Source organism: Plectropomus leopardus, chromosome 2, assembly GCF_026936395.1.
Source record: "Plectropomus leopardus strain MGB_pleo_1.0 chromosome 2, ASM2693639v1, whole genome shotgun sequence".
NCBI classification, from domain to species: Eukaryota; Metazoa; Chordata; class Actinopteri; order Perciformes; family Serranidae; genus Plectropomus; species Plectropomus leopardus.
Genome location: NC_142177.1, coordinates 7,230,209 through 7,247,156, shown reverse-complemented (window position 1 = coordinate 7,247,156; position 16,948 = coordinate 7,230,209). Strand labels below are relative to the sequence as shown.

Genomic DNA, 16,948 nt, shown 5'->3' with positions numbered 1-16,948 from the left:
GGTGGGAGGTGATGAGCATTAAGGACTCATTATTGCAGTGTGGCTCTTATGTCTCGTTTGACTTTTCTTCTATACACGGATTATTAACTCCTCCTGATGCTGACACAAAGTGAGAATGGTAGCTGCACTCTGTGGCTCGACTTAGAGCAGCTTTACATCGTGTGTTTAGAGCTATTTTTACTATGTTGTATGGATCTTTCTTCCATGGTGTATTAGTTCGTTGTCTAAATAACATGGTCAGACCAAAAAAAAGAGTCAAGACCAAGACTAAGCTTGTGTACTGCAACACTATAGTAGGAAGTAGGCACTTCACAGCCAAAATGGATAGAAGGACTTGTCACATAACTATGTACATGAGGCCATGAGAATGTTGTATTACAGACAAATCCTTGTATCATCTTGTCTTTTTCAAAGTATTTTCTCTAAGAGGCTTTGTCCAAACTGTATTTCTCACACTGTGATGTAATTCACTCTCTCCAGAGAGCAGTAATTGTTGTGATGCAGAATTAAGCTCTGTAAGTAGCTCCCCCCAGCGTGGATGCCATATGTAGCGACACGTCCAGCTGTTCATTGTTGCCAGAGAGACAAGGACCTTCAAAAATGGCTTCCATAGGGTCTATTGTCAACACCTGAAGGTCGTACATGTGAGAACTGAAGCCTCTGACGGCTGCAGCGAAGGCAAAGCTGGCTGAGTGATGACAGCGTACCTGAGGCAGATGTGACCCACACGGTGAGAACCCCTCACAGTGACACTCTCCACTCCCTACTATCAACCATCAGACATGATTACAGCCCTCGCTTCGTGATCCAGTGCCTGTCTGAGCCCACTCCTTTGATTTCTCATGATTCTCTCCCGTAGCCAAAGTAATCAAACAAGAAGCTCAACTCAGACAGAGACTTGACCCCAGCTCCACTTTTCTTAAAGTCATACCACAAATGGCAACAATTTGTCAGACATCTTCTATTTTATTCAGAGGGAATGAGGATGTTTTCAGCAGGCACTACTTTCTCTTAAGTCATATTTTACTGCCGACAGGAGGTGGACTCAGAGATTTATTCAGTCATGTTTTCATCTGTGGGGGCGCACAAACTACTGCAGGTATCAAGAACATTAATAATCCTCTGTTAGCGATGGCTGGGACCAAACAGGCAGTCAGACCATTACCAGGATGTAAGAAAGTAAAGCAATTTAATAACATCAAAAAACACCAATTAACATTCTTAACATGCAATGGCTGAATTTCTTTTACAAAACATTGCAGTATTTCTCATCATGGTGCTAAGTGTTAACGCTGAACAACATAATGACTGTGTGTTGAATGGCAGTATATTCAAAGTGACAGTAAGGCTTGTTAAAACTGATGCAACAGTGACTACAGTCTAATGTGTTTCAGCAGGGTGGGGTGTTAAGCATGCAACCAGACCACAGTAATCTGATTACAAATACAAGTCTGTAATCCATTACTGCTACTGTGCACTTTCTTCTTAAAGGGGCACTCCACCAATTCACACATAATGTGAACATAATGTTCAGTGGTTTTGGAGATGCTTTGTCAAGTCTGGAAATTTAACTCTGATGATGTCATAGTGATGTCACCAGGGTTATGTAAATGCAGGCTTTAAGTCTTGGGCGTTTTTTTCGACAGCATCTTACTGATGAGAGAAAGATCAATAATGGGAGGTGTAGGATTCTGGGAACTCAAGCTAAACTAGGGACTGCTGCTGTTTTTAACCCTTTTTTTTCTTTTTACATATTTCACCAGATATCCCACAACATTATAGAATTACAATACTAAATCAGTGGAAAACTGCCTTATGGGAATAGTTTGCTGTTTTGGGGTACATAATTTTGCCAATAAGATTTTTTTCTTTAAACCTTTGAGACTATTGTTTCCAGTCTCTACGCTAAATTAAGCTAACCAGCTGCTAACCTGTAGCTTTGCGACTAGTGTTTCCAGCATAGATTAATGGAAATATTGGATGTAGCTACTGTGACATCACCCATTGATTTTTGGGCTCCTTTTTTGAAACTTGGAGTTCGGCCTCTTGGCTGTCGTCATCTTGGGTTTTTTTCTGGAGCCAGAATTGAACATATTGAGACAAAAGGGTGGAGCTGCGGAGGAGACAAATTTGCAAATTCTAGCGAAGGAATGACCCTTCCTACCCTTGCTATGACTGGCCTGTGCTCGTTGCTCTTGTTGGTTGGATTGGTTCGGCATAGGCAAGAGGAGTGGGAATGGTTAGGGTTAATGTAAGAATGTCTGGGTAAGCCAAAGAGAGGCAGCGAAGGCAGAGTAAGGTGGGCCATTCTTTCCATTCACTATGAAACACCCTGAACTATACGTAACTTAAGTTATACAAAAATTTACTTAACGCACAGTTTTTCAAAATGGAGAAATTAACTTTAGTGACCAAAACTGTGCTTTGGCATCATGCTGTAAACTTGTGCTGTAAAGTTGGGCATTTTAACGTGGGGACAATGTGGATTGACTCGCTTTTGGAGCCAGCCTCTAATGGCTATTAGCGGAACTGCAGTTTTTGGCACTTCTGCATTGACTTCCTTTTTTTTTAGCCCCGTAAGTTGACCCTTGGTCTCCAGGCTTATTGCTAAGCTAACTGAGTGCTACATATTTACTGTTGACATGAGAGTGGTATAAATTCCAACGCCAATTTCCCAATAAGTCAAACTATTCCTATAAAGACTGTGGATTGTGTTTTCAGAGCAACTTCATTTGCAGCACCAGCTATTGGCAAAGAGTTGCATTGTAAAATATTTTGTCTATAAACTGGATTCAACAGTGTACTGGTAGTTTTAATACAAATTTAGATTTTTTTTAAAAAGGTAAATGATTGGTTTACTATAATTCTAAAAATCAGATAAATCGCAAATTATAACTGATTACATTTCCAAGATATTTTCATACTGTAGCAGTTAATGGAGCTGTAACAGTAAGCACAGACTGAGGTCTGTAATTCAAACTGTCCAATGGATCAAAATACTAAACTTCTTCTTATCTTATTCTCCAACATCACAGGGAGATTCATGACTCTAGAATCACTGTTTATGATATGTAAATGTCATTGTTACTTTGTCAGGTACAAAACCAGTGGAAAAAAAAATAAGTTAATAGGCAACCTTTATACACATCTTACATCATATTTAATGAATCACTTTCAAATAGAAAAGGTCAGTAACATATGCTCCAATTGAAAAATATCAACTTGATATCCCCACTTCCTGTATCTGTGGTCTGCTACAAGATGACATCAGAGGCAGAGCTGCATATAACGATGTGCAATGGAGAGTGAAATGTCCTAACATTTCTACAAACGGCACTGCAGCTGAAGTAATGGACATAATAAAAAGAAAATCCAAGCCCTCTACATTTTGTGTGTAATAATAATTATAAAAAAAACGACACTCCGCACATACAATATACACTATATATACACAGTATTTAGTAATGGTCGTCTGTTGCAACTTGACAAAACAGAGCTTTATAAAATGACGGTGGCAGTGTGCAGTTGGCAATGACGCATTACATTTGACACAAAACTTGTGCTCGGTATGGATAATGTCTGTGTCCTCTTTCATTTGTTCCTCGCAGCAGGTTTAATGAAAACGTTGTCCGGGAGAGGATGGATGGCCGTTCCGTTCCTCACGCCGGGGTCTGAATGGTGGCTTTGATCTCAGCAGACGCCCTTTTCTCCTTTCGCCCGGCGTACTCGCCAATAAAGGAGCCGTCCTCGTTGAACTGAGCATCCTCGTCGCCGTAGTCCACCAGGCTGTCTCCGCTGTCCCCTGCTTTGATCTCTCTGCTCAGTGAGTGTTGGCTGCCCTTCAGTGGCTTCTCGTCGTTGTCACTGCAAGAGCGGCACAGTGGATTTAGAATCACCTCATTTCACCCATGGCTTCACTCTATGGCTTATTGGAGGGGATGGAGGTGCAGGCTCCTGCTATCACTGCTATCACCTCTACGATGAGCCTCTGTCACTGACATTAGCCTCTCTGCTGACCGACAGCAAATAATCAAACAAACGCACATGTTGAGACAATATTAATCATCACACTGTGCGTGCATCAATGCATTTGACAAAGTGATGACTTGAAGAGAAATGGAATACTGAGGGGGGGGCATTAACCTTTTGAAACCTGGATCCTTATCATTTTTCCTTTGCTGCATTCAGATGCCTTTCACAAGCTATTCCACCCTTTGAAATCGAAGCAAATTGGTTTGACTTCTTTTGAAAACATGGGGGGAAAAGGCAATAACCTCCCACAAAGAAATAAGTAAAAGGTAAAAGGTGATGTGAAAATTACCTTTAAAAAAGAGGGGTGGATTATTAGAAAATTATCCCAAAACATATATATATATATATATATATATATATATATATATATATATATATATATATATATATATATATATATATATATATATATATATATCAGGGCTGGGACTTTAACGCGTTAATCACGATTAATTAATTACACAAAAATTAATGCGTTAAAAAAATTAACGCATTTTAATCACACCAATTTTTGCACCGCGGAACCTTTCTCACTTGATGAGTTTCCGGGAGACCGATTATACTAGCGCACCACCTACCGTTCATGACTTCAGACCATCCATGCTACAGACAACAACAATGAACGAAGAAGCAGATGAGACTGCTTTGGTTGGCCCCATGGATGGGAAATTTTGTTTTAAAAAGCGGGCGGATGGTAGCGTAGACAAGAGCACGGTTGTGTGCAAATTATGCAAGAAGGAGTTTGCGAATCACCGCAGCACATCAAGCCTCAGATATCACCTAAATATTTATATGCGATTAAAATGCGATCAATTTCGATTAATTAATTACAAAGCCTCTGATTAATTAGATTATTTTTTTTAATCGAGTCCCGGCCCTAATATATATATATATATATATTTGTGTTTTTCAGGTTAGGGTTGGGTTTTTTTTCTTATTTTCAGGTAATACTCTTAAAACCTTTTGAAAAATTATTTATTGCTTATCTTCAGGCCAGGGCATGTTCTTCTGCAACATGTTGATAGCTGAAACCCATCCAGTCTGTGGTGTGGTGAAGTTGAGCACAGTGTATTGGAAGAAGATTGCAGTTCGCTCCGAGTTGCCACAAAAACATTTGAAAGAATGGCCATACTACACGCCCGTGGCATCTGGTGTCGTTTTATGCAGCTGAATACTTTCATTCCTATGATGGGTGTTTAATAAAGTTTTTTTAAAAAAAAAAAAAGGTATCAAATGAAGTACTCTATTCACGGTTCCTATGGTCACAGAAAACCTGGTTAAGTCATTGAATTTCACGACACTTTCCAGGCTTGTAAAAGTCATGAAATTAGTAAAAATCATTGAAAGTTTTGGAAAAGTCATGACATTTTGTTCTATGCAATGAAATTATTCCAATAATCTGTTTCAATATTATGACAAATATTTTAGTTAGTTCTAATATGCATCGACGTGTGACATTTTGTTTATAATTGCATGCGTTTTTTCATTTTTTTTTTAATATGATCTGTTCGAAAAACACAGGTCAAGTGGAGCAAGAATTGGTTTTTACTATAGATTTAAAAAGTTTTGAAATGTCGTCCATGAAAATGTGTTGGAACTCTGTCTATTAGGATTTATATAATTTTAACAGAGATGGTAGTGTCATTTTTTAAACGATAACCAGGCCTATATATGACTGAGATTGCATTGCAAATAATCTCACAGATCTCTGAATTAGGACCACATATGAAAGTGGATTAAATCATACTTGTAAATATCAGATTACATGTGAGTCACGTATGAGCAAAAAAGATCAGAGATCAGATTTGGGCCCCTTTAGCCTGCAGTCTGAATGCAGCGTTAGATTTATGTGCAGCCGGTGCGAGCAGCTCCTGGAGTCAACATGACAGAGTATGAACCCCGTCACACTGAGCAACATCAGCAGTTGTGCTGTGCAGATCTCTCTGATTGGAGAATTACACTGGGACTCGCACTGCGGTAGACTTGTTATGAATTGGACCGCTGCAGGATTAATGAAACGTGCCCAGATATTACTGCCCTGGAGATGAGCTGCTTTCAATTACACTGATTGGTTTTAGCCCCCCGCTGAGTGCCGGTCAGCGCCGCGTTTAGCTCCTTCCGGACAGAAAATGGCAACATCTAAGCGGCGCTGCGGCCCCCTTTATGATACAACGTCTATCACAAACAAACAACACAAATACAGCATCTAAGATCACAATGTCCTATAAAGGGATCACACGGACAACACTGTTGCGTAAACAGCTTGGGGATGCTACCGCTGTTTATCACATACTTTCCAGTTACTCTGGCCTTCAAATGCCTCAAACAGAGGAAGGCTCGGCGTTAACCTGGTGCATGCTGGGATGTCTTTTTTCAGCAAGTTGAGGAATGCAGAAAGAGAAGAGGACAGCAGAGGAGAATTTGAGACGCTGTTGCACGTGTATTGCAGTGAGGTGGTGAAATAGTGCTCTGAGGGGGTTACGCTTACCTGTATTCACAAAATGTGTCGTCATTCATGCCCTGGGACTCCACGTCTGGGTGGAGGTCTTCTTTTTCTTTCACTGCTCACAAAATGAAAAGAAGATAGCGGTGATTTCCTCAAGAGACGGCTGACGATCACTGTGTCCCCTGACTGTTTGAACAGGCTCGTCTCATTCCCTGATTCCCGGCACTTATTCACTTAATGAAAGATCAGTGCAAGACTCGCAAAGATTGCAGGATTTCAAGAACTACATTTTTATCTAATTTCTGTAAATATTAATCTCATGTTGGATTTACGAAATATCAAGCTTTTTCTTGGACAAATATATGTTATTTGACTTTTGTTTTTATAAACACATTAACCCTTTGAAGCCTGCAGTTTTCTTGTGCTGTGTTCAGATGCTTTTCACATGCATTTAAATCTTTGAAACCTGAGCAAAATGGTTTGATTTTTTTCGAAAACATGACTAAAAAGGCAATAAGCAACTTAGTAAGAGATGAAAAATAGGGAAAGAAAATGACCTGAAAATGACTTTTAAAGAGAGAGACAGAGAGAGAAAGACAAAAAGAGAGAGTGAGAAATAATAGATAATAATAGATAACAGAAAAAAATAGGGAAAACTATCCAGAAAACTATATTTGTAATATTTTCTTTAATAATTATTATCAACTTTTTTTTAAATCAATTTTTTATTCTGATTTTAACAAACATAGAAAACAAAGCTATGCCCTAACTTAAGGGGTTTTAAGGTTACTTATACAGGGGTGGCACTACAATAAACACACCTGCACAGGGGCCAAGACCTATGAACTTGTCATGGACCGAGAACACAATAATAACATAAAAAACACAAATGACTAATTGTAAGAAGGGAAAAATAATTCACAGTAAATAAAAACAAAATCAAAAACAGTATTTATAAAATAAAATAACAATAAATATTAAAAAGTTATTTTGTAAAAAAGTGCATACATACATAACACATCAACAAACACAACACATTATTTTATTATTATTATTATTATTATTATTATTATTATTACTATTATTATTATTATTATTGTTATTATTATTATTATTATTATTATTAACAACAACAACTATTTTAGCTATACATTTTTTTATGATTCTTGTGTTTTTGTGATTATTGTGCTTATGCTTTTTACCATTATTATTATTATTATTATTATTATTATTATTATTATTATTATTATTAGTAGTAGTAGTAGTAGTAGTAGTAGAAGTAGTAGTAGTTGTAGTGGTGGTATTTAACATTTTTTCTTTTATTTTATTTGTGTTAAATTTCAGGTGACTTTCATGCAACTCCGAATTTCCATCTTTCCATATTTTTGAAAGAAAGCCAATTTGCTCAGGTTTCAAAGGGTTAAAAAGTATAGTTCTATATGGAACATAAGAGAAAAAAAAAACAGACACAGCTCTGGCAAATGAAAGAAAAGGTTGCCAGAGCTGCGGGTGATAATGAGAACTTAATGAGAAAACAAAGGACGGAGCTGCGTCTCGCTCTTTTTTCTGCTGACGAGTAAAGCGATGGCAGCCCAGACGACAACCTGATGGCCATTAGCTGTGAATAATAAAGCCGATAAAGACTCCCGTGCCCCTCAATAGCAGGAATAACATTGAGATACCACGCAGCTTATGTCATCATTCCCTGCTCAGCCGCCCCGTGTGCAGCATTTGCATTTTGTCTCGCTGTGGGCTGCACTTTGTTTAGATTGTCTCTGGAAAAAAGGCTGCGTGTCCAAAATAGTGCCAAATGCTGCGGTGGAAATGCTCGTTGTCTTATCAATACACAGCCCCTGTTTTTATATATACATTTGCATCAGTGGCTGGGAGAAAAAAAAACATATCAGCTTACATATTCCTATAATGGCTTCTGGTGTGATTGATAATTTCTTTCATGGCTACAAACAGCCGAATGGAAACATAATGATGCTCCGAGCAGCAATTACTATTCAAGCAAGGTGATGTGTGCGAGCACCTACCGGAGTACTTCCCTCCTTTGTTTCTGTTGACAAAGCAGGCGATCAACACCATGAGCGTGAGGAGAGCGATGGCACACATCAGGCCGATAAACCAGCCCTGGGTGGATATTCCTCCGTGGACGCTGGCCAGACCTGAGGAGAACAATAGCCGGTGACTTTGACATGCCTTGGCCTTTTCATCAGGACACTTGATTGAATGTTTACATCGACCAAAGCCTATCTGATGCAAAGGGCTGAAGGTGGAAACGCTCCAATATTAATATTAAACAGCTAATCCTGCTTGTCTAATTAATCAAGTGAGGAACGCTGTACAAATGTAATTCCTCTCAGCGAGTTGGCACGGCCAAATTAAATTCCAGTGACACGGCTAAGGACCACACGCCGCGGCTTGAGTCACCGCTCAAGGACGCGCCGGGTGCGGCTCGCGCTCTGCTTGATGAGAGGTCAGTTAAGTTTTGCTTGCTTTTTCTTTCTTTTCTTTTTTATTTGGTTTCCCCTCCTCACCTGAAAACTGGGTCGTGACAACATCTTCAAATATACTAAAATTATCGAGCCAGGCGTTTGGAATAAGGCGCACAGTGTACTCAGTCCCAGGGTCGAGCCCGTCAATGATGTGGAAAGTCTGAGAGGTGTTCAAGGCCTCTGATATCTTCCAGAGACCCTCACCTGCGCACAGGGTGGATGATCAGGACGGATTAGTACTCATGACAACACACCACTACTGAATCTAGTGAAGATACGAATGGAAACACACAACACATCTAGAGTCGTCAGATGTTTTACTAAGATTCAGTCTAACACCATCCATAAACTAACAGAGAGAAGGTGTAACGCGAGCTTACGGTTGTTCATGTGTGCGATATAAAACTCAGCGTGCTCTCCTCCAGACATCCAGCTGATGTTTGCAAAGCTGTCGCTAACAGCTGAGCTAACATTCAAGATGGCAGGGACTGAAGTGAGACGAGATGAGAAAGGAGAGAAATGGCACAGAAAAGGTTAGTAAAGGAGAGTGGATCAAAGCCGTCGTGGAGAGGTTAGGAGTGTCGTCATTATGAGATGAAGGATGCTCTTCACCTTCTATGAGGGAGGCGAGCCTGCTCTTCTGTTTTCTAACACTACTGAAAGGAGGTATCAATTATGTCTGACAGAAGGGGACGCTGGGTGAATAAGGAGATGGAAACGTACATAAATGAAGATCTACAGGGAAGTTAAAAGGACAGTTCACCCTAAAAATCAAAAGTAGACATGCAACTATCACACTGAATGTCCAACAGAGCCCGTTCAACTAAAACAAATAAATAAATATAGGAACTTCTGATCAACCCATTTCAATTTTAGGCTTAAAATAATAACTTCCAGTTATTCCCCATCCATTTCTGGTTTAAAAAATCATATAAATCATCTGTATCTGTATCAGTACTTGGAATGGGTGAACAGATACAGATAATGGTGTACATGTTCATCACTAGTTCCTCCATGAAACTGCTCACGACAAAGTCTGTGGATTATCTTCATTAACTGGCTCATGATTTCGGAAAGAGACATTGCTGTTGTATTTTTCAAATATATATATTTTTGGAGCAGCCAAGTGCCATCTAGTTCCATTATACTGGAGAAAAGACAGACGTCTCTATGACCAATACCTCCAACACTCTGTGACTCACACCAAAACTATCTGGATTAAAAAATAGCACAAAAGGCAAAAGAAAAATCTGTATTTTTGAGTTTGGGGTGAACTGTGCCTCTAAGGGAGATTTGCTACCAAACTATGTTAGGGTGTGTTCTGCATCGTTGTAATTTCATGTTATTATTATCGAATCACAGAAAGATGTTTTACCATGTCACCCTGGTCAACACTATTTCAGAAAGTGTTTATTCTCAGGGCCTTAGTCAGGTTTAGAAATACAATACTGAGGTTTAATCACACCTAAAAAAAGAAAACACTGTTTTCTTTTCTTTTTTTCTTAGTCATTAAATTTCTGTTCATTAAAATTTCCTGTAATATTTATTTCCCTACGTGATGATCTAAATTACTCTGGTTTTCATTACTAATTCAGCTGGTGATTATTTTTTTCAATTAATAATTTGGTCTTCTGAACGTTCCCAGGCCTGAGGTCATGCTTACAAATGCCTCATTTTGTACAACTCAGCCTAAACCCAAATATACTTTATCTGCTGTTTTTATTCAGTAAAAACTATTATAGCAAAATGTCTTCACATTTAAGAAGCTGAAACTAGAGATGTGACATTTTTGCAAAATAAATGTCTAATTACTAAACGATTACTAAACAATGAAAATATGATCAAAGTTGTCTCTATTGATTGATTAATCAAATAATTTGCCCATAACTGATTTGCATTGCAACTATAAATTCTGCACAACTGTACGATACATACATTTTGTGTTCTTTAAATTCTTTTTTCATTTTATATTTTTAAATTGCTTCTATTTATTTTTTTTATCTTATGTCTTATACTATTTAAATGTACTATTTTTATTCTTCCTTGATGTTAATTGTTTTGTACCAGTACACCAAGTCAAATTCCTTGTAAATGTAAATGTATCTGGCAATAAAACCGGACTCTGATTCTGATTCTGGTAAGAGTTTCAGTTCAAATGTTCAGTAAATGAAAATAATCTGCATCAGACTATGAAGCCAAGGATGTGTAAATTAATTCCCTGAAGCAACACTGAGGACATGAGCTCAGTGTCCTCAGGAGTAACTACAGCCCTGGTTATACTGTCTTTGAGGAGTCCAATAATTAGTGGACTTTAATGATCATATTTTATGTTATTCGCTTTGAAAATGAGAGCGAATTCCATCTGTAGAAAGCTTTATCTGCCTCAGATATATCATGTAATGTAGCCTTTTGATACCCAACTGGGAAGACAAACAGTCTAATAATGTGGTGAATGATGTGCATCATTAGTATGGGGAAAGAATGCTTTGACAGCAGCTGTCTAAGCCAGTCAACAAAGCCCAATCCACTTCATTTCCCCACGGCAAACATGCAAATCTTCTGCTGTGTCTCCAGCTCAGGTGCATTATTTGCTCAGGTGATAATTCGGCACACAAGGACACCTGCGTCTGCGCTGCCCATACTAACCATCGCAAATGACACTCTCTGTCTAATGCTGATGGATTAGTCGGCAACTATGGTAATTCCAATCATTGGAAGTGGGCGATGACTTCGACTGACATAGGCCCGCATATGCTAAAAATATCCCAAGGCCGTCTGCCGTGTTTTGTCACTGCGCTCCTCAGCTTGCTATTAAATGCTGCAGAAAGCAGCTGCTCACCCAGCAGGGAGCCGCTGCCCTGAAAGACGCCCCTTCAAAGTCAGGAGGCTTTTTTTCATAAAGAGAGGCCAGAAAAATATTCTGATGCAGGAGCCTTCAACAGCTTCCACTTATCCACTTATCTCAGTGTCCTGTAAATATCAGCCGCCCAGTATGAGCTCACACCTCCCCGGCACGGCACGGGAGGATGTTCAGCCTCACTATTTTCTCTCCGCTCAGATGTTGCCCCAGACAAGTTCTTGTCCCTGAGCGGTGTTGCTGTTTACCCAGTTGAAGATTACATGGAAATGTCAGGTGAGTGTTGGGTCAATACACTGACGTGTGCAGGGGGAGCCGAGGCCCAACAAATCAATCACTGACAATTAGACATATTTGTCCCCTTTGAGTGACTCCACAGCTTCACTGTCGGGCTGGGATATAGATCTGGTATCTTAGATTTCCCTGTGGTACAGCAGAGAAATTAAAACCAGATATATCCATCACTGAGCACTTGTCTTATAACAAACAACAAAATGGAGCTTTACATTTCAATCCTGGTTTCCACCGGGTGAAACCGACTGTTGGAAAAGAATTGTGACGCCTCTCTGTCAGCTCTGCAAAATTTGTGTATCAGGGAGTAAAAAAGAATCTGATGCTGATATGTCGGTCGATACTGTATATGTGTGCAATTATGCAATGCATTTATCCCTCAGACATGGTTATCAAATACTTGTGACAAAGATATGTGATGAAGGCGGGATATTTTAAAGTTTAACAATACACTGAATTATCAAAAATGACATCAGTGCCCTGAAAAAGTAAAGTTCATTCGGAATTTTATCATTCTAAATTACTCTAAGCATCTTTTTCTGCATTACGTTTTATTAAAAATAAACTTTTCATATCAGTCAGACTCCACTCTGTGCCAAATTGGTTTCTAATATATCCCGTTGAAAACAAAACTTTGAATTTAAAAATGTTTATATTCAAATTTGATTCATTGAAACTTTACTAAATCTTGGACAGCGTCATTAGACCAGATGACGAGTTCTATTTGCCTATTCGATGGAGCAGAGGATTCTGGCAAGAGAAAACGTGCTTTCAGTGAAAAAGGACTGGAGTGTCGGTGGCAAAGTGAGGTGCTGTCCTGTTCCTGCTCTGGATAACTGCCATAACTTTTAACTGTACAGTGCAGATGCATCACACTGCTGCCATGTTCAGAAAGAGCATCCATACTACGGTCTTGTAGGTGTCTGGGTGTGTTGACAATGAAATTATTCAACAACCAGAAACCATGAACTACCCAAAAACATGCACTTATAAAACAGCAGCCAACAGTGAAGCAGAATGCATAAAAAGACTAAATTGCAGGAGCTGATGGGATCACATATCACTGGAGTTCCATGTGACTGATTAGAAATTATATGAGACAGCTAATTAGCCAACATAATAAAGTGCTATTTTGTATATTTGCTTTTGTGTTATCAATTTACTTTAGGGCCAGCCAAATAGGTACCGGGGTCATTACATCATCTAGCAACTGCAAAATGTTCTGATAAATCATAAACATGTTTCTGGTTTCCTATTTTCTTCCCACATGTATTTCACTGTGTTTGCTTGTCTCCGTGGATTGATGCTGGTTGTGTCAGAATGTGCTGCAGCTCTACCTATGGTGGAACGAGTGGGTTTGGTCACTGGGGACTTTGGAGTGCTTGGAGGTGAGGGGGAAGCTGACTTGCCTGAAAAGAAAGACAGACCTTGTGATTATCACATGGGATAGAGCTCGGGGGCGCTACGTTCTACTGTTAGCACACATGCTTGTTTCAGCTAAACTCTAAAATTAGAAACTAGTTGTGTCTACTGTTAAATATCTAAAAAATAAACAAACAATAAAACAAACATTTTGCACTTGTTTAAACACAAATCTCGCCTTTAACAAGTAAATTAATTTTCACTTTGAACATCATTACAAGGAAAAAAGAACGGATGTCTGATGTTCTTCCTGGCTTGGGCTCTTAAAGCATCATTTATCTCCTCAGCTTGAGTTAGACGTGTTGCACTGAGTCTGCTGTTGCTAGGATAAAAGTCAATATTCGTTTACAGTCGCTAATGAGCCAAGATTAATATGAATTTATAATTAGGTTACTCATTACCATTGCTATTAGAGAGGAAGCCACAAACTTTATCTGAGAAGAAGTTTGACAATTTTCTAATGAAAGGAGGCATCAGAGTGCTCTCTGCTGATGGCAAGGGCAAACAGCACACAAGGGCAATTATCTGCAGAGCGGCCCGCTGTTTGCAGCTCTTTAATTCTGTGCAGGAAAATATCAAATGTGTTGACCTGTTCGAGGATGCACACCTGATGATTTATTCAGGCCTGTAGCACCTGTCCTAATTTCTAAATCTACAGCATGCACCTGCTAACTAAAATAATAATCACCACTGTAAAACATGTCATGCCCACACATAGCAAGTTTAGAAATTTATAACTCTTAAATGAAGTATTGTGCCCAAACCCTATACACCTCTTCCCCCGATCACGCAGCCCTCTGGTTTGTGTGTCTAGTGTCCTGAGTCTTGTTGGGAAAGAAAGGTAAGGCAAAGTGTCGGGGCTTTCCAAAGAAGGTTTTACAGGAGCAGATTTCAAAGTGTTAGGAGAAATCATCGGCAAAATGGCTTCACAAGTATTAGAAAGAAACCCCGAAATGTATTTTCTTCCTTTACAAAGATTTAAAATGTATGGAAACCATTATATTGTCTTAGTTTAATGTCATTTCAATGTATTATGGGCCTTTTCTTGTTAGTAGTACGCTGATGTAGCTAAACGACTAGTGAGTAAATGTTATCACATTGTTATTGATGATTTGTGCATGACAGTAGGGCTGACACTAATTATTTTCATCGTCAATCAAAATGTGATCTGCCATGCCTACATAGTCTTGAGAAATGCTATTATCCTTTTGAACTAGGTTTTCTAAGAGTTGGCAGCATTTATTTTCACTCAGTTTTTTGTAGATACTTAATGAGACACTCAACTTTGATATTATATGTGCATTCTTTCTATTTCAAGCCATGTTTCCAGAGGCTTTAATGTATCTCTACCTTATTTTTATTGAAATATTTTCAATTCTGTATTTAAGTTCTTGAGTGTTGCAGGACTTTGCCTTATTTATAATCATAATAACAATAATAATAACAACAATAACAACAATAATAATAATAATAGCAATAATAATAACAATAATAACAATAATAATAATAATAATAATAATAATAATAATAATAATAATAATAATAATAATAATAATAATAATAATAATAATAATAATAATAATAATAATAATAATAATTGTTATTATTATTATCATTATTATTATTATGATTGTGTTTACTGTATTACAACTGTCCCAAAACAAAAGCAAAATCTTCTTGGCAAGAAATCCTTTTCCAATTCTGATGCTGAGTTTACTGAAATGCCATTGCTGATTACTGATGAAGTATTAGGGTGTTGAAGGTTGTCCCATTTATTAGGGGAACATTCCAACCACAACCCTTTGTTACTCTGTCTGAAGGGGCACTCAGAATTGAGCAGTCAGGGTACAGAAAATGGAATTGGGCCTTGATGTAACAGTAGTGTTTTATCACAGTTTTAGTTTGTATGTGTAGGTATGACATGCCACAGTTTCTACATAAACACAAATCTACATACTGAGGCCAACAGTGGAAGCCAAAGTTGAAGCTGCGGGGAAAAAAAGAAAAGAAAGAAAGAAAAAAGACAGAAGGGACAAACAATGCAAAGCAGACATTTACACATTTGCCGACATGAACAATACACACTAATAACAGGTAATGCTCGAAGCGGAGCATGTTTTAGTGGCTTCAGAGGAAGCAGGCAGAGGACAATTAACAGAAACCACACTGACATATAAACACACAGCGATAGTGCAGCCACAAATAACTTTCATGCTCCAATCTTAAGAGACCTTCACACACACACATACACACACACACACACGTAGCAGCTCCACTAAATTCAATACATAAAAAATAAGTCCTTCTCCCTGTAATCATTTCAGCTTTTCAGCATGCAAATAAACAACCCCTAAGAGCCAATTAAGTTTCTTTCTGTGATTGTAAGGATTCTCCCAGTAAACACAAAGTAATCGCTCGCATATTCAACACCTGCAGTGTGTCGCAACATTAAGTTCAGCCATTTTGTTGTGGCATAACACAACTTGAATGGCACAGTAAATTTCTCTGGGATTGCATTTGTATTAAAAGCACCACCCAATTATTTATCTGTTGCTGCAGTCCATTTCACTGACACTCAGGTGAATCCAAACACAGTTTCCTGTTTCATTTCCCGTTCAGTCGCCCGTACCGTCACCGCAATCTCACACGAGCTTGACTGGTATGGCGTGCAGTCTTCAACAAATGATGCGTAATTGAAAAGAAAAGATTACATGCTACAAGCCGTCTCATTATGATTACTTACCCAGCAACTCTTTCATGATTACGCAATTCAATATGAGAACCTTCAGTTTCCCTCCTGCTCAAAGCAATTTTCTTTCTTAGCTGATTGTTTCATAGCTCGCACTCTCCGTCCAATCAATAAGCACTTGCTCTCTCATGACAGTGACAAATGAAAACCTCCACTACACCCATATGAAATTGTTTATCCACAAAAATGACTTACATGGAGATATGAAAAGCATGGCTGCTTAAGCATATATCTTATGACGCTAGTTCAGTGCTGCTCTGAAATGTTGAAATTTCTTCATAACCTAGTTCACTTCACTTCGCTTCTCTGCCGATTCTGCACCTCAAAGATCATCTGTGTTCCTAGAGTCTACCCGAGGAAGCGGCACTCTCACCCACGAGCTTATCCACACACATTCACCACCTAGTCAAATGCATCATGGAGCCTCCATCACTCACTTGTTTCTAGCGTGGTGGTGCACTCCTCGCTGACAATGGGCCCGCAGCCAACTGTGGTGCAGGAGCGCAGGTAGAACTTGTACTTGCTCAGAGGCTCCAAGTCGCGCAGGATCCACTTGGTGGTGTCGGGGTTGCTGATGTCTACAGTCTGCAGGGGCCCCACCTCCTCTGTGTCGTTGACTGGATATAAAAACAGAACAAACTAGAATTACT

The 16,948-nt window shown here is 38.8% G+C and overlaps 1 protein-coding gene across 10 annotated transcripts in view; it reads right to left on the bottom strand.

Moving 5' to 3' along the window:
* Nucleotides 1-1,172: 1,172 nt before the first annotated feature.
* Nucleotides 1,173-16,948, bottom strand: part of chl1b (cell adhesion molecule L1-like b) — a 91,042-nt gene continuing 75,266 nt past the window's right edge. For 5 of the 10 annotated variants that reach the window (XM_088083726.1, XM_088083721.1, XM_088083731.1 and 2 more), the window contains 8 exons: nt 16,736-16,915; nt 15,507-15,536; nt 13,465-13,536; nt 9,360-9,467; nt 9,022-9,183; nt 8,518-8,649; nt 6,521-6,593; nt 1,173-3,864 (listed from right to left, as the gene is read on the bottom strand). In XM_088083726.1, coding sequence (XP_087939852.1) covers nt 3,660-3,864; nt 6,521-6,593; nt 8,518-8,649; nt 9,022-9,183; nt 9,360-9,467; nt 13,465-13,536; nt 15,507-15,536; nt 16,736-16,915 — 962 coding nt within the window. In that variant the 3' untranslated portion in view covers nt 1,173-3,659. Of the gene's footprint in view, nt 3,865-6,325; nt 6,400-6,520; nt 6,594-8,517; nt 8,650-9,021; nt 9,184-9,359; nt 9,468-13,464; nt 13,537-15,506; nt 15,537-16,735; nt 16,916-16,948 lie in introns of all 10 variants that reach the window. The other 5 variants (XM_088083740.1, XM_088083729.1, XM_088083744.1 and 2 more) reach the window with 5 other exon arrangements.